The 18,207-nt window shown below is 39.6% G+C and overlaps 2 protein-coding genes and 1 long non-coding RNA gene across 3 annotated transcripts in view; all 3 read left to right on the top strand.

Annotated features, from left to right (window-relative positions):
- The window catches only part of cavin1b (caveolae associated protein 1b), a 24,048-nt gene extending 13,724 nt beyond the window's left edge, over window positions 1-10,324 (top strand). The window contains exon 2 of the mRNA XM_019892627.1: window positions 9,228-10,324. Coding sequence (XP_019748186.1) covers window positions 9,228-10,079 — 852 coding nt within the window. The 3' untranslated portion in view covers window positions 10,080-10,324. The remainder of the gene's footprint in view (window positions 1-9,227) is intronic.
- Window positions 10,325-13,278: 2,954 nt separating this feature from the next.
- On the top strand, window positions 13,279-14,821 carry LOC109529303 (uncharacterized). Its single transcript, XR_002170813.1, has 2 exons — window positions 13,279-13,468; window positions 13,567-14,821. It is a non-coding gene; the product is annotated as an uncharacterized LOC109529303 (long non-coding RNA).
- A 2,053-nt stretch (window positions 14,822-16,874) lies between these two features.
- Window positions 16,875-18,207, top strand: part of LOC109529297 (signal transducer and activator of transcription 5B-like) — an 11,766-nt gene continuing 10,433 nt past the window's right edge. The window contains exons 1-2 of the mRNA XM_019892619.1: window positions 16,875-17,018; window positions 17,654-17,788. Coding sequence (XP_019748178.1) covers window positions 17,661-17,788 — 128 coding nt within the window. The 5' untranslated portion in view covers window positions 16,875-17,018; window positions 17,654-17,660. The remainder of the gene's footprint in view (window positions 17,019-17,653; window positions 17,789-18,207) is intronic.

Genomic DNA, 18,207 nt, shown 5'->3' with positions numbered 1-18,207 from the left:
ATAAAAAATCCTTAGTTATACACACATACACACACACACACACACACACACGCACACACACACACACACACACACACACACACTGTAGAATGCATGAAAAGAAATGTGTGCTCGACAATTCAGCCACCAAATGGCTCATCACTGTGAGCAAAATCAAATTCCATCATAAATTCATTATAAATTTAAAATCAAATCTTATTCAATCCGAACAAAATTACAACCTTCAATCTGGTTTTAAGAAACTCGGTCGTTTCGCGTGAAGCCTACAATTCCATGACCACTTGGCAAACTGTATGTCATTGCACATGAGCTCTGATGTTCCAAAAAAAAAAAAAAAAAGAGTTGACTGAATGGGCTGATTTAGTTGGGCAGTATAAAATGGAAATACGGTGTCCCCATTTGCCTCTTGAAACGCATTCAGTTCCTCTTTACATCACCAGTTATGACGATTCAGTGTTTTCCTGGATTTACTGGAAAATCCCTCAGCATTTATGTGTGTGTGTGTGCGTGTGTGTGTGTGTGTGTGTGTGTGTGAGAGACTGTTTTTGTGTGTAAGGCGTGTAATGGAATGTGTACTCCTACACTGGACAGAACTGATGTTGCTCATGCAGGTACACTAAATGCACGCACACTCACAAAGACATCTGGCTTTGGCTTAGCAGCAGGGGAGTTCATGGTAGCTGAAGTTTAAACAGGAAAACAGTAACAGAGAGGGGTGTGTTATGGCGGGATTCCTCCGTGCAGCGCTGATGAGAGGTTGCAGTGTGGGCTCAGGGTAGAAAGCTGCCAGAGAGTGTACAAACTACACAGTGACTCACGCACAAGTTGAACGCAGAAGTTATCAAGCAAATGCGTATTTAGAGGTTGTCCTATATCACTTGTATAAGTGATGATAGTAACTATTTTGGTTGATATGATAGCTTCTTTTTAGATTTGTACCAACTTAATACGACTTTTTTTTCTTCCTCCATGATGTCGAGTTGAAAGGGTGCATGACCACATGGCCACAGATGGCACAAGTATACACATGCCTGGAAATTATTGTTGCCGCTAAGTTCCTGCACTGATTAAATACCACAATGACTCATTGGACTCAATGCCAACATAAAGATGGCTATATTGAGACACATAAAATTCATTTATTACACGTTTTCCCCAAAGAGTTACAAGTCTCTAACATGAATTATTATTCAGGGTGATAATAGTCTCGGATTTTTCATTATCGTTAGTTGATATTTTGTTTTTGACTTTTGTTTTTCTAATTCAGTGAGTTTAATGTTTTTTAAAGCAAGTTTGTATACTTTCAAAAATGCTTAATTTTTGCTCACATTTTATTGGTTTTAGTATTAGTTTTATTTTATTTTTTTAATGTGCAAGATTTTAAAAATAGGTCATATTAAGGTCACACGAAGTATTGTGTCATTAACCCTTTCAGGGACAGCTTACAGGTTATCATTATTGTTGCATGAAAGGGTTAAAAACTCAACAAATTATTTTATTTATTTTTTTATTCATAAAACACATCCTGGATGGGCTTTGTTTTTTATATGTTTAACTTGCATTGCCTTCTCCCCATTATAGATGATAGCTAGCTAGCTAGCTAGTAAGCTACCTGGCTAGATAGCTAGCTGGCTCGCTGGCTAGCTAGCTAGCTAGCTAACTAGCTAGCTAGTAAGCTAGGGTCTGGCGAACCGCGGGTTGGCCACCCCTGTTGTAGATAGATAGCTGGCTAGCTAGCTGGCTAGCTAGCTAGCTAGATAGATAGATAGATAGATAGATAGATAGATAGATAGATTCAATTCAGGAGACTGGCAGATCGATTCAAACTGTGAGCACCGTATACATTTGAAGCCCGAAATAAAAGTAATGGTTCACACATAGAATATTTCAGTTATAATGCATGTTATCAAAACAGCATGTCAAAATAATTGTAATTAAACCAAATTCTTCATGAGAATTTGTAGTCACAATCTGAAAGGCAGTGTGGTGGGGAGTGGTGGATGGATACTGGCATCATGCAGACACACCATGAAAGAGAAATGCTGTGCAGTGCTGATAACATCATCCGGCTGATCTCAGCAGCTCAGACTGAAACGTTGTTGCGCACACACTTTCAAACATCTACCACAATTGGCCTTGGGAAGAATTCCAGTTTTGCTTTACATTAATCATGAAAATCAAACATTTTCGGTTTTCCTCTCATAGTTTGATTCAAACTCAAGAATTTTTCAGAAATATGAGTGAGAACTTTCCTGACCAGTTGCGTTGAAAGGAAAAAGAGAATTATTTGATTCGCTGAAATTCTTGCTTCAGTCTTGATAAAAAGTCACCGGGTTTTCTTAATTGCTTGAAACACTGTTGTTAGCTACTGATGGCCATAGGGTCAAAATCTGTTTCCACATCAATTTCGGAAACCTCACAGCCTCATGAAAAGAAATTTCCATGCTGTCAAGGGCATGCCCAAAAATGTGTGGCGCTATAACCTCTAATTGTACAGTAAGTCCTATGAGTGTTCATCATTAAATTGCCACTATTTTCTAAGGGGAAGAAAATGAACCAAAATTATATTTAATAAAATGATCAGAATGTTGCGGTTAAACCCTTTCATGCACCCTGGAAGCTGATAACATGATAAGCTGTCCACTGTAGTAACCACTGTCCCTGAAGGAGTTAAAGTGCAGGACTACTCCTACATGTTCATATACTGTACAGTATGTGATTAAATATGAATCATATAGCTAGCTTAAGATCATACTTTGTATGCGGGGACAGAAAAAAAAACATTCAACCCTTTTTCATTCAATACATTCACACCAACAAAAGATCATACTTTGTATGCGGGGACAGAAAAAAAAAATACGATTCAACCCTTTTTCATTCAGTACATTCACACCAACACAAGCTTTGGTACAATAGATTTTGTAACTATTGTAATTTTCCTCAGGTCGAAGTAGTTTGAGTGCAAATCAAATTATTTTCCCTGTTTTGCTAACACAAAACAGAACATGTTGTTTCTGCAGCCCCGTCGAGACAATCAAACAAACACACACTCACTCCACCACTGCATACCTCATTTGTCTATTTTCCATGGCTCAGAGTGTGTACCTTCCTGCCTTTGGCCCAGAAGCTTCACGGAGAACAATGTCTCATTAAGTTAGGAGGTTCAGGAAGTCAACACGCGGGGAATGCTTGAACTTTCCCACATACGCTCGACATGTTTCATGATGTATGTGCATGTATCAGCTTTGAACGCACATCCATGCAGGTTTGAATCCAAACAAAAAAGTGAAGCACAGTCAGCTGCCAAAATGAGCTCTCCCAGGCGCATAACGTATGACTTATTTAAAGTCAAGTCAAAACATTTGTTGCAATATGTTGTATAACGCCCTAAATAGTCTAAACGTGGTTTTCCAATTAATATTGCATTTGAAGAACATGAAGTAAGCAGAAAAATCACTTGTTGATATCCATCTCAGGGGGCCGCCATTTTGATTTATACTGCTACTTGCTGTCAACTGAAAATGACATCTTTGTGCCAAAGTGCTAAAATTACCACCGTTACAGCTCACCTGTTTTTGGGGTTTGGTGATGTGATTTTCACAAGCTGGGCCTTTAGGCCCTGTGATGTCATTTTTAGTTGACAGCAAGTAGCGGTACAGGGGCAAAATGGCCGCCCCATTAGATGGATAATAACAGGTGGATTTTTCTGATTAGTTCAGATTGCACACTTGCAAAATTAATTTGAATACTTTTTTTAAAAACTTTTTTTAGACCAGCGAGGGTGCGTGGAACATATTGTAAACAACATTTGTGACTTAACTTCTCCTTTAGGATGACTGGACAACAGAGACTTACATTGTTATTCAAAGTCATAGCAATATAGTGCATTTGGAATAAATTGAGAATGGGTGGAGGTATATTTTATGGAAATTAGCATTGTTTTTTTCAGTGAACAACACTTTTAAATTGTAATACAATTCTCCCTATTTGTGAGACTGTTCTGTATATGATGTCATTTTCCAGTCATCCTTTCTTGTGGCCTCTGTTTGGCTAAGATGACTTACAATTAGAGGTCACAGCACTGCATATTGTTCAGCGCGCTCATGGCCTCACGGAATTTCCTTTTCATGTGGATTGAAAACTCCAAAATTGATGTGGAAAGACATTTTGACCCGATGGACAGTCATTGCGAACAACAGTGGCTCAAGCAATTAAGAAAACCCACTAACGTTTTATCAAGACTGTAGCAAGAATTTCAGAGAGGCAAATATTTTCCATTTTCCTTTGAACACAGCTGGTCAGGAAAGTCGAGATTCCTCTTTCAAGGTCAAGTTTACCCAAGGCACTGCAATACAATACCTTCATAAAACCGCCATCAAGCCTCAACAGAAAACAATAGAATGGAGACCGCCCCCTCTCCCCCCACCACCTCCACTCTGTGCCCCACCCTCATTCTCCCTTGCCTCCAGCTCCCGGCCTTTGATGCGATCATCTTCCTGCTAAGCAGATTTCCACTTTTTCCACCTCTCTGAAGGATCATCCAGTTTGTGCTGGGACTTGTTTCATGCAACAGCACAACAGCCGATCTGCCTGTGTCTTTTGTTGTGACGTTGGTTGTGTTCCTGTTTTGTTGCCTTTTCACGAGTACATCCACCTTCAAGGAAATCCCCCTCCGCCCTTTTCATGTCTTTTCCATCCCTTCATTAACAATTTATAGTGCATTGTATTCCAAAGGTAAAGCGTCACGTCAGAGGAAAATCCTGGTGCAAAAGTGAGAAAAATAGCTCCTGGTTGATTGATGAGCCAAGAAAACGAAGGGGTCAAGAGAAGGAAAAGAGAAACAAGCGGTGCGATGGACTTCTTCATCGGTTTGGTCATTTCTGCATATTAACCCATTTAATCCCAAATTTTTCCCAGACATTTAAAAGGCAAAATCAGGTGTCATTGGTAGCCCTTTTAAGTAATCAGTAATAAAAAAAATATAGAGCCCTCTAAATTAAATCATTGTTGTCCTTCACAAATGTGACCGGTGGGATTAAATGGGTGAAGGATTACACTGCAAGTGATGATTTGAGAGCAAGCCAGGGACAAACAAAGTACAGTGGTACCTCTACTTACGAAATTAATTGCTTCTTAAAGAAATTTCTTAACTAGAAAACCAAAATTCAGCCATAAATGTTTTCTAAAGCATAAAAATGCATCAAAATATGAAACAAATACATGTTGCAATTAGATCATTTCCCAATAAATGAGAGATGTGCATCATGTAAAAAACGAAGAATCGAGTCAAGAATAAAAATGATGGTCATTTAACTTTTAACTGCGTCCTCATCGTTTTTTTGCCCTCTTTAGTTCATGTTCTCTCTCAGAAGTGGTTTTTGCCTGGCGTTTTGTAAAGAACTGTTCCAAGACCATTTGCTTTTGTCAGATTGTAACAATCCTTCGAAAATATCCAAACATCAGCATCGTGAGCGATCGCCGGACTGGTGAACACTTTTTCTGGGTGATTCACATTCACGTAAAACGATTGGAACGTCATGGCCCGAGGAGTGAAAGACGAAGGCGCTGCATCGACACGTATCTATCGCTTTATCTATCCACACACATAGACACTTACGGTAGAGGTCCCTCTTAGCCAATGGGATGCCAGGAAAATGCTTGGTAATAGCCAATGACAGAGCAGCTATAAGTATGTTGCATTGAGTAAACTCGGAGCTGCGAGTAGCAGCCCATACTGTATTTTTACCTTTCCTATCTTGAAATTTCTTTCATAATAAGAGGCAATATTTTCCTGTTGAGGCGTTTCGTTACTTGAAAATTTCGTATGAAGCGACGTTCGTGAGTAGAGGTACCACTGTACAGCTCTCTGTTTTAGAAGAAAACAAGAAAACTGTCGAGGGAAATAGTATAAATTGACTTGTGATTGTACCTGGCACCAGTCATCATCGGCTGAACATGTGAATTGCTTTTTATACAATGAATACAAATTGTGCGTAACCACAATTAAGTGATTTAATCGACTGTTACACTCACACAAAAAAGCCAGACTTTTTTATACCTCAATCAAACTGGAAAGGCTGTTTTTAGGCATCTACGTAAATCATAGTAAACCTGCAAAAAGACTGGAGGCACATTTAGCGTCACCTTGTGTTCATAAACCTTGCCCCGTCGCCTGCTATCTGTCTGAACATGTGAATATTGTACAAGGAGAAGCCCTGTACTGTATAGCCGCGAGCCCTCTTGATCAACCTTCTTGCAATTTTGCAAATATAATAAAACATTGTACCATATGAAAGTCATTTTGCTGAGGCATGTGGAGGTTGGAATTCATCGTCTTTCTGCATTCCTCTTTATTTTTCCATCCAATCCATCTATCCCAGGTGATCTGACTAATAGTCTGTTACCCCAATGGAAAATCTCGAGTTTTCAAGAACTAACGTGTTCGTATGAAAATTTGTTTTCATGTCTGTTTGCTGTTTTAGGTTTTTGTTGTTTTTCTCACGAATAATATTTGATATAGTCTTGATAGCCATATAATAATATGTCATTGGATACACCCATACTGATGTAGATAGACTAACGTGTTGGAAACTGTGTCTATAAGTTTGTATGCATATATGGAAAAATATATGTATATGTGTGTGTGTGTATACAGTATGTGTGTATGTATGTATACATCGCAGGGCACATATAACCTGCAAAAAACTCGAAGAAAATTGCTTTACCGACATCCTGGCATGCACTGACAAACAACCATTCACACTCACAGTGACACATTTAGTGTTTTTGGAATAGGGGAGGATACAGGAATACCCGGAGAAATATACACATCCGTCCGTCCATTTTCTGATCCGCTTATGCTCACAAGGGTCGCCGGTGGGCTGGAGCCCATCCCAGCTGTCTTCGGAGAGTAGGTGGGGAATACCCTGAACTGGTTGCCAGCCAATCGCAGGGCACATAGAGACAAACAAAAATTTGTAATCATAATCACACCTAGGGACAATGTTGAGCGTGCCAGTAACCTGCCAAGTGTGTTTTTGGAATGTGGGAGGAAACCAGGGTACACGGTGAAACGAAAATCCACGCAGGCACGGGGAGAACATGCAAGCTCCAAACAGGAAGGCCGTGCCGGAATCAAACCCTGCACCTCTGCACTAATAAATCGCTCACCGTGCCACTGGAGAATATATACACTTTAGTTCATAATGAAAAATAAATTAGGGGGTCGGATTAAATTAGTATTTAACCTCTACCTACTCCTATTCGATAATGATGGATGCATTGTTTTCTTATTTACGGTAATTCACTATGGATTATATTTTTTGTTGTTTTGTAACATTTTATTTATTTATGTATTTTACTGTTCGTAAATTATTTTCAAAATAAAGATTTCAATTAATGAGTTTACATACTGGTGTCACGATGGTTAAAACTCATTCAGTACCAGCCAATTCTAGACCAAGTCTGAAAAGACGTTGAAAAACGTCTTTGGGAGTGAATGAGTTAACTGGTTAGCATGTCCGGCCCACAGTGCAGAGCCTGTGGGTTCGAATCCGGGCCCGAAGACGTTGAAAAACGTCTTTGGGAGTGAATGAGTGCGGAGCCTGTGGGTTCGAATCCGGGCCCGATGTTCTCACTGTGCCTGCGTGGGTTTTCTCCGGGTACTCCGGTTTCCTCCCACATTCCAAAAACATGCGTGGCAGGTTGATTGGGGACTCGAAATTGTCCCTTGGTGTGAGTGTGAGCGCGGATGGTTGTTCGTCTTTGTGTGCCCTGCGATTGACTGATTGGCTGGCAACCAGTTCTGTATGTCACCCGCCTACTGCCCGAAGACAGCTGGGAGAAGCCGATCTGATCATTAATGGATGTTTACATACCCTGGAGGAATTTATGCAATGTTTAGTTCACCTTGTTCATAAACATAATGAAATTAATCCATCTACTGTTAGGTCAAAGTCTGTTATTATATTACGTGGTAAATCCAAGTGAGCCTGCAAAAAACTCAAAGAAAATTGCTTTACCTCCATCCTAGCATGCATAGACAAGCAAAAGGTAATACGGTACTGTAGTCACACCATATATTAAATTGAGCATTGGGGAATGCTTCGTGGTGCAGCTTTTCTTGTGGAGGTGATGTTCTTGCACAACACTTTAGCAAAAGGGATGTTTCCATTGCCTCAGCTCTGTCAATGTTAATGTACATTTCGCTCTATAATTTTTTCCTCTTTGGCATGACTGAGATGAGTCAAACTTGACTATAAGCTGCACTTATTTTTTTGTTTATAATGACGAAACATTATCTGGAGTTTCTCACAGCTATATCAAGTTTCCATGTCTATTCTGTTGCATTCTCCCGACGAATACTGATTGCAACTGTTTTAATGAGACTGCACTCAACCAGCTTTAAACAGCAGATGGGTTAACACTGCAGATTTTCTTTTTGGACAGAATGATGACAGCAAGAAACACATATGCACAGCATACGCACGTGCATGCACACTCACACACACACCTGCAATTTGACACTGCGTTTCATTTGCAGCGACTATGCATCATATTGTCATATTCATTCCATATTTGAGTCGCGCTATTTGTTGAGTTCGGTTAAGGTTTCTTTTTTGAGCTCAAGTGACAGCTGACACGGTCAGCTAAGAGTTTTTCTCTTCACAAAAAAAAAAAAAACATGGGGGGTGAGAAGAAACCCTAAACCTAATCTATATTTGAAGGTTTTATCAGCACCACTCAAGTTTTTATTTTGCCTTTATTGCTAATATTCATTATATATTACCAACATTATAAATTATACACTCCAGTCTAGCCTGAGTTTATCAGAACCTGACGTGCAGATGGTTGATTTTCTTGCTCAATTTCCTTTCGTTCTACTGCCCCCTATCGAAAATTTAAAACAGTGCTTTCTATAACAGTAAACTTGTGAACTGAAGAAAATAAATTCCATCATCAGTTTAAACGTTAACCTCTCTTCCAGATCAATAATTTCTTCAAATCCATTGGGAACCTTTTGTCCTGCGGTCAAATGAATCTGCAGTTCGCAAACACAGTTTGATGGTAAAAGAAAAAAATCTGTAAGATCTTAAATTATTCTGTAATTTACAACCACGATTCATGAACAATGAGTGATTCCCAGAATTTAAACATTGTTAATAAATTTTATGTTATAACTGCTCTAAATCTGCATTCATATTTATCTGTTTTTTTTTTCTCTCCAGGATGAAGTCAAAGTTCCCTCCAAACTTAACGTTTCCAAGTCCATGCGGGTCTCTGAGTCTGTATCAGGAAGCAGAGGAGGAAGTGTGCTCGAGCTCAAGGAAGCTACGGAGGAGCCTGGAGAGGACGCGGAAGAGGGTGAGAAGGAAAACAAACCCACTATCGACCTTTCCTCAGATGAGGAGGGCGTGGCGATCGAGGACGTCCTTTACGAGACCCGTGCGGAACGTATCAAGCGCAGCAGTCTGCAGCGTGTGCAAACCCTGAAGACCGTATTCTCCAAGGAGAAGATGGATAAGACCAAGGCGAAGACCAAGGAGAACCTGGAGAAGACCAAGCAGAACCTGGAGAAGACAAAGCAGAAGACAAGAGAAAATCTGGAGAAGACCAGGCAGAAAACTAAGGAGAACATCGTGAATACAAAGCAAAAGGCTAAAGAGAACCTGGAGAAAACCCGACACAACATTGAGAAGAAGATGGGAAAACTTGGAACACGCATGAGTGTCAATCCGGAACGCAAGCAGAAGCTCCAGACGTCCCGCAACAAGATGCAGAAAGCCTTCACGCCAGACCACGTGGTTTATGCACGTTCCAAGACTGCCGTGTACAAGGTGCCCCCTTTTACCTTCCATGTCAAGAAAGTCCGTGACGGCGCCGTCGAGGTGGTCCAAGGCACTGAGATGGTGGAGGTCTCCCAGAACGCCGAGCCCTTCAACGAAGTGGATGAAGAAGTCGAGGGAGAGGGGGTGGAGGTCGAGATGGAAATGATGAATGGTGGAGATGATGATGACGACGAAGACGAAGAGGAGGAAAGCCATGATGTCCTTGAGGATAAAGACAGAGACAGCGACTAGATCAAGAATAAGGAATTTGCCAAAGTCTTTGACAACCAACCCAGAGGTTATTTTGTAAAAACTGAATACAGTTTCGGGATTGAACAGATCGGTTTTATTTTCCTTCAATTTGATCCGACTATCGTTGTTTCCTTTTGTTCATTTGGGACATCATAATATGCCTCCATGCCGAGTTAAACCGGGAGAGCTGGCAAAGATTCTGAGTACCGTATTTTCTACACTATAGGGCGCTTTGCATTATAAGGTGCACCTTCAATGAATGGCCTATTTAAAAAAACTGTTTTCATATATAGTCAAACCTCGGTTTTCGAACGTCTCTGTTTTCGACCAAATCGGTTTTCGACCAAAAATTTTGAGTTTTTTATGCCTCGGATTACGACCGAAAATCGGTTCTCGACCAAACTGAGCGCACTTGAATGCGCCACTTGACTCCTCTCGCCTTCCTTATACGAGGAAGTGACGCTTCCTCGGGTAGATGAGGAAGTGAGCTTCCTCTTGTCGCGTTCCATTGTGAGCAGACGTGTTCAATAAAGATTTTTTTTTTTTTTTAAAGAGCGTGGTTTGGTTTTCGAACAAATCGGATTTTGAACAGCCTTCTGGAACAGATTATGGTCGAAAACCGAGGTATGACTGTATAGGGCACACTGCTTTATAAAAAAATAACTACAATAATGGCTGCAGTTGCGCTATGCATCCACTAGATGGCAAAACGATACAGGAATACAATACCATACAATACAGCTTTATTTATACGGAGCCTTCACAACCGCTGCAGCTGTAACAAAGCCATGAGAACTGGTCACAAACACGGACATGAAACATACAAATACAAATGGCTTTATAAAACTATAAATGAAAGACAAAAGTTATAAAGACGATTGAATCAACAAAAAGGCACACAAACCTCGTGGGTTCACATTCGCAAGGGGCTGAATATCCTTATAAGTCTTGTTTGTCTCCTTCTTCCTTCGTTTAGTCTGTAGTTAACTCTGCTTTTGGTATTAAAGTATCTTCGTTTCATAATGGCTGCGCAGAGCTCACAAAGTACCGGTAGTTGTCTGTTTTAGTGTGTGTTGGCGAATGCACGTGTCAATTAGTGTCCGGCAAAACCCTTTTACATCACAATTGGTTCCTGCTAATAATCACCACAAGATGGCATAGGAACACTAACAGGGAAACAACTCAACGGTTTTTTTTTTGCATTCGATTCATATTAGGCGCATGCCATTGTCGGGCGCACTGTCGGAAAAAAATGCTTTTAGGTGCGCCTTATAGTGTGTAAAATACAGCAAATTATTTGACAACTAACCCCTATCAGGGTTTGACTATTCTATTCCGAATGCTTCTGACAGCATTAGGTTTTGCTTCACATGGTCAGAATACACAACAGAAAACTTGCTTCCTGTAAACTTCCCTTAACTGATGGATTGTGCTAATTCACCTCACATTTTGTTTCACGCTTAAGCCGCTGTATGTTGTTTTTTCGAGGTCCTCCGAAATTTCATAAAGCAGCTAGGTCAAGTAGTTATTTGTTTATAGTGTGTAAAATACAGCAAATTATTTGACAACTACCCCTATCAGGGTTTGACTATTCTATTCCCAATGCTTCTGACAGCATTCGGTTTTGCTTCACATGGTCAGAAAACAACAGAAAACTTGCTTCCTGTCAACTTCCCTTAACTGATGGATTGTGCTAATTCACCTCACATTTTGTTCACGCTTAAGCCGCTGTATGTTGCTTTTTCGAGGTCCTCCGAAATTTCATAAAGCAGCAGGGTCAAATAGTTATTTGTTGAACCCCAAAATTTGGGTCAAATGAATACTACACAACACAACCCGATTTTGTGGTGTTGTTTTGTACAAAACAAACCAATTTTGAGGGGTAGGGTTAAACAACCCACAAATGAAAAACTCACAAAACAAACATCAAAAATTGGTTGTTTTGTGAGTTATTCATGTGACCCAACTTTTTCGGTTTAACCCTTTCATGCACCAACAATGATAACCTGTAACCTGTCAACATGATAAACTGTCCACTGTAGTAACCGCTGTCCTTGAAAGGGATTTAAAAAAAAAGGTCATTTGGTTAAATAACTAAGCGAAAAAGTTGGGTCGGTCCATTTTTGACCAATTTTGGGTTACTTCCGGCCCAACTGTTTTTAGAGTGCTTGAGTAGAGTAAAGCCATATGTTGTAGGTAATGGAGAAGCATTACAACATGATAAACTGTCCACTGTAGTAACCGCTGTCCTTGAAAGGGATTTTTAAAAAAAGGTCATTTGGTTAAATAACTAAGCGAAAAAGTTGGGTCGGTCCATTTTTGACCCATTTTGGGTTACTTTCGGCCCAACTGTTTTTAGAGTGATTGAGTAGAGTAAAGGCATTTGTGTCGGTAATGGAGAAGCGTTGGGCAACAAAATAAATACAAATCGAGAGAACCGTGATCATAATCCTTCAAAAAAAAACAAATGCCTTTAACTGCCTCCCAATCTCTCATCCTTTACTCTCTTCAAGCCTTACTTGGTCCAGTCTCCCATCTTCTATTCTCTTCAAGCCTCGCTTGCCTTCACATTTAAGAGTTTCTGTTGCAGTGTCGACAACTACGAAGCCTCCAAAAGTTGCCACAGCAGTATTCTTTCCCTCGCAAAATGACGTCTCGCCATTTACATGATGTGCGTATGTATATAAACAGAGTGATGTGCAATGCCACAAACAAACATGATGTGGCATCTTCAACATAGCGAGCTAATTGAACACAAGCTTAAAATTACAAAACAATTTACAAAAATGTTCCTTACTGAGCTAATGGAACTATTTCAAATTACAGATCCATTGGGGTTGTAAATAAATACCAATATTCATGGAGATTCAAAGTAGTAATGGAAAGTGGGCAAACAATGGATATTTTCTAGTTATGTGGACGAAAACAATGAGATATGCCCCAGAAGTGAAAATATAACAACCACACGACACCACCTTCCTGTGTGGAGTTGCGTGGGTTTTCTCCGGGTACTCCAGTTTCCTCTCACATTCCAAAAACATGCGTGGCAGGTTAATGGAATGCGATAAATTTTCCCAAGGTGTGATTGAGAGCGTGAATGGTTGTTTGTCTATGTGTGCCCTGCGATTGGCTGGCAACCAGTTCAGGGTGTACCTCACCTACTCCCCGAAGACAGCTGGGATAGGCTCCAGCACACCTCGCGACCCCTGTGAGGAAAAGCGGATCAGAAAATGAATGGATGGATCGATGGATGGTGGCTCCAAAAGCAACTGAGCCAATGCCGGATTATTTATACCCAATGCTGAAGATTTGACCTGGCACATCCGGTCAAGATTTTCATCCAACAAGGGGTACTACCCAAACTGATGAGTTGGACCTTCCAAGAAGAGGTTTTACCAGGTTATGAGTAAAGAATAATACAAATTTTATTTGCAACATTTTCTAAAAAGAAGAAGCAGCTTTCGCCAAGTCTGACTTCCAAGAAGAGGTTTTACCAGGTTATGAGTAAAGCCGTGGTTAAGAATAATACAAATTGTATTCACAACATTTTCTAAAAAGAAGAAGCGGCTTTCGCCAAGTCTGACGGCAAACAAGTTAAGACTGAATCAACAGCCAGTCGGCTGTCAGCAGCCATACAGTCCATTTTGCCTCAAACCAAAATGTATTCAACACAAAAAAAAAACCCATTATTAACCCTTTCATGCACCTTGCAACCTGATAACATGATAAGATGTCCACTGTAGTAACCGCTGTCCCTGAAAGGGTTAACTTCCATTTCATTGATTACCAATCCTAATTCTTTTTTATTTTATAAGATTTAAGACCAGCTAAGACCAATGTCCTAGGTTTATGTTTCACTTCCACATGTCTGTGTATCATTTTGAAAACTTTCTTTCTCTCAGCTTTTTTTTTTTAAATAATAAACTGAGATAAGGACCAATATGTCGAACAACTATCATAACACTGTCTAGAGTGTTTACTGTTGAGTATGCTTAAGAAATCTGATAGTTAATAAATTGCCAAGATTGTGTAACGCTGCAGACCGCTACTGCCCCCTGGGGCTCAATCATTTTGTTATGGTTTTGTCTGCAGCTTTCCAAGTGTTTCTCCAAGCATTTCAGTCAAATTGGTTCTCCTAAGTTTAACAGTGTTCACATTTGTTTGACTAACGTGTGTCGAGTTGTTTGATTTGGTCATCATTGCTAATTGTGAGGTCAAATTCATGTATTCTCATGATGGATGTTCTGCGATGACATAAAATAAAAGTCAATTCGCAAGTGATTTTTTTTTTCTCCATATAACTCAAACATGGGATAGAAGAGGGGAGATGGAAACCACCTAGGCCGGTAATACAATGAACGTCTAAAATATATTAAGTGTCAAGTTCAGCAATACTTTATTGTCCAAGATTATTTTGAGCACAGAAACGTGTTGAAATTGTGTTTGTTTTTTGTAAATAATCACAATGCAGTTCATAATACGTAAACATTTTGCATACCAGAAAGTATAATGCATAAAGCTGCTGGCACATACCTGTACCATGCATTTAGAAGTTTCTTGAGCCAAAATTGTCACGCTTGTCATAGAAAATGAAATATTCCAGCTTTTTTTTTTTAATGCACAATTTATCTTAGTGGTTTAATGATGGGCACTTCAAAGTGAATTAACATTGTTGTCATCGATTATTGTACAATGTTTCATTTACTTAACCACTAACGAATTAATAAAAGCTAATTTGTTCAGTGTTGGTTTTGTGTGAGTGTGTGTGTGCTTTTTTTAATTGTCACACATGATTAATGAAGTCACTGATATTATTGCAGTTTACCAGCCAGGCAACAGTGGTTCAATTCCCACTGCAGTGACAGTGTTTGTTTGCGTTCATGCCTGGCTGTCTCTACATCAGCTCACAAACAGCGAGTGTGCAATTTGATTTCCCCTCGATGTTAGCTGGGATACGGTCCATCTTCCGGCGACCATGATAAGGCGGATGTTACATGCAGACCCGTCACTGGACCTCAGTCTTTCGAGGGGCACATGAAATGCATGGGGGGGGGTCGGATTAATTATTATTACCCTATAAACAACTGCGTGCGTACATGCATGCATGTCAGTTCAAGTAATCCACTTATTCATGAACTTAGACGCTAACTTAAATTATTCACCTGCAGCCACCCAAAAATGCTAACCCAAAATTTCATCTGTTTTGCCATCGTTTTATGAAATGTGCATGGTGCAGTCAGGTGTCCAAGGACATTTCACTGAATGTAAAATATGTACAGTATTCACAAAAATAATGGGCAATTCAAATATGTGTTTGTTTGTTTTTTACCTGGTTAATGTCATTTTTTTTTTGCTCCTAAACTTTAGCGTATAGTATCGACACATCTTGAGTGTAAGTTGTCACCTTCATCTAAACACGATTACAAACTATCATCTGTGAGGCTATGTCAACGATGTTAGTTTTTAATAATATAAATATAAGTTTTTTTCTTCAGAAACTTCTCTTTTCTTGGATTTATGGTTTACTCACCAGGGTTAAAAGTAGCTTGAATCTTCGCGCCAGGTCATCAGGGCTTGTGATAAATGTTTTCAGTGACAAAAATACATAGTTTGAGCACCAAAATCTTCATATTTACAATTGCATTTAGAAAACCAACAGGTTTAAATGAAGTACTCATTATTTTCCAAGGTCTCACAGAGCCACAGCAGAAGGATGAAAGAGCTACATGTGACTCTGGAGCCGTTCGTTGCAGACCCGTGGACCAGCTAACTCTCTCTTCTGTTGCTTGGATACATGACACAAATGTGCCCTTTGGCTGTGAACTGGATAATGTGCTGGAACCCAAACAGGCACTGAGTTATTGAGAAAATGTCTAGGGTCAATATCACTATTATATAATTTCACACCTTTGGTGTCCTAATCAGATCACTCAGTAATCATGACAATGTAGCAAAATGAAACTTTGAGGTTTAATTAAAAAAGGCCAAACATTCTCCTAAGATTGTCCCTTCATTATATGTCCAGTATTTTTCCCCGACGCAAATCCACATCTACCTTTCAGGATCCGTTTATTATATATTAGACAGAGAGGCTCAGTAAAGCAAAAACAAATATGTCTTGTAAATTGGACACAGAGAACAATGTTGTTCATAACCCTGCAACGTTTGAATGATTAAAAATATCACAAAGTATATCAAACGAGGTCTGAAGATAAAATCATTCTTATATTTATATAAATAAATTTTGAAGTTTTGCTGGAGGTCAAAATGTGTTGAGACAAACCTGAACAACAAACAATTTATTGGAGCCAGCCATTTTTTGTTGTTTACATTAGCCTTGAACGCTTCGAAGTTGCACCTGGAACAATCCAAATTGGATTAATCCAATTTCAGATCGGTGATAAATCAAAATATAATCAGACCATTGTTTCTTTATATTTGTATTGTCTTAATAATAAACTAAGAAAATCCAAAACTAGTATTTTCTTAACACAAAAAAAGATACTGTGATAAAATACAAAAAATAAATAAAAATAAACATATACACTGTATTTTACTTTTAGAAAATCAGTGCCTCAGTTGGGGGTTGCAGCCTCATAGGCCTGTTTGTATTTGATGTCTATGGAGGGTGTTCTTATAAGATCGGCGACAGCAATTTAAAAAGAATTTGCATTATAAAATTAAATAATGGAAATTAATCTAATTAATTTAAAACATTATTTTTGATGAAGACGGTAAAGAGGGTGTTTGTTTTATTTTGAAAGATGAAAACGGAAGCTCTCCCTAATGTTGTCAATTTGATACATCGTCCCAGCAACAGCTGGTATCGCAGAATGTAGCGCGAACGTCAACAGCAGTGACGTTTAAGTTGTATTTACTTGTTGTTCTTCCGCCACTTTCCCATGGTGTTTCTGTGAGCTGTTCTGCAGCCTTCAAGAGGTGAGGTTCATTCGTAAACGTAAAAGTGTCAAGTGACGTCGGGGAGTTGAAGTTTGAATCGTATGCTGTAACTTAACAACCTTATACACTGAACTCGACGACGCTAGCGAAGATGGTAGCATACTTTCCCTAGCTAGCACAGTGCTCGTCCCACCTAAGTTAAAAAAAACAAAACAAAAGAAACTAAAAATAAGTGCAATATTCATGTAAATAAGAATACGAGTTCAACAATATTCAGATATTCAATGAAACGTATTTCTTAACTGAGTGTCATCTGCGTGCTAATCCCCAAGTGTGCGTTAACACGGTCGTTAGCAAGCTAAAATATCCGTTCAATTTAATAGGAAACAGACCAAGAACAAAATCTCTCTTCAACGTGTACCACAGACACATTGTTGAATGAAAAAGCCAACATTTGATAACTTATTCGGATTCAAATACGAGTTGTTCAGTCCAATAGAAGCTATTACCATTACTTTGCAAAGTAAAGCCCCGATGTTTAATAAACATCAGTACTGAAAATTGTACTTTTCAGTGTCCGTTGTTACATGCAACCCGAGTTTCCAACTTGGATTAAATCCTCTCTGTTTCGCATTTGTACCACACCCCCTCATCCAATACGCCCCCTTCCACAGGAGCACCATGGCAATGTGGATCCAAGCCCAGCAGCTACAGGGCGATGCCTTACACCAGATGCAGGCACTGTATGGCCAACACTTTCCCATTGAGGTGCGGCATTACTTGGCCCAGTGGATTGAGAGCCAACTCTGGTAATTTCAATTTGTGTTCCAAACCAAAAAATTCCATGCCGTAGCTATATCGATAATGGACCCATGATACACAATCAAGGAGGATGCAAGTCGTGCCGCATAAATAGTCAAATAAATAAATTATGAGGTCATGAAATTGTTTTGAATTTTAATCCTGGTTTGCGCTTTATATTGATTGTATTTTGACTCAAATAATGGTAGAATTTGCAGATTTCCTGTTTAATTGAATGGGCGAGACTCAAAGTGCGACAGCGAGCAGCCAACCTCGTCTCAGATTGGGCACTCCAGGGCTCTCGGGTGCACCCAATTTAGGTGCACAGGCACCCTAATTTCACAATGGTGCAGCTGAAAATAAAAGTTGCAAGCTGCTGAGGTATAATGGGGGGGGGGGGCAGAAACGGCTCCTCAAGCCTGAACAC

The sequence above is a fragment of the Hippocampus comes genome, unplaced genomic scaffold (assembly GCF_001891065.2).
Source record: "Hippocampus comes isolate QL1 unplaced genomic scaffold, H_comes_QL1_v1.1 scaffold47, whole genome shotgun sequence".
Classification (NCBI taxonomy): domain Eukaryota; kingdom Metazoa; phylum Chordata; class Actinopteri; order Syngnathiformes; family Syngnathidae; genus Hippocampus; species Hippocampus comes.
Note: the sequence above shows the minus strand (reverse complement) of the source record. Positions and strands in the feature narration are given on the sequence as shown.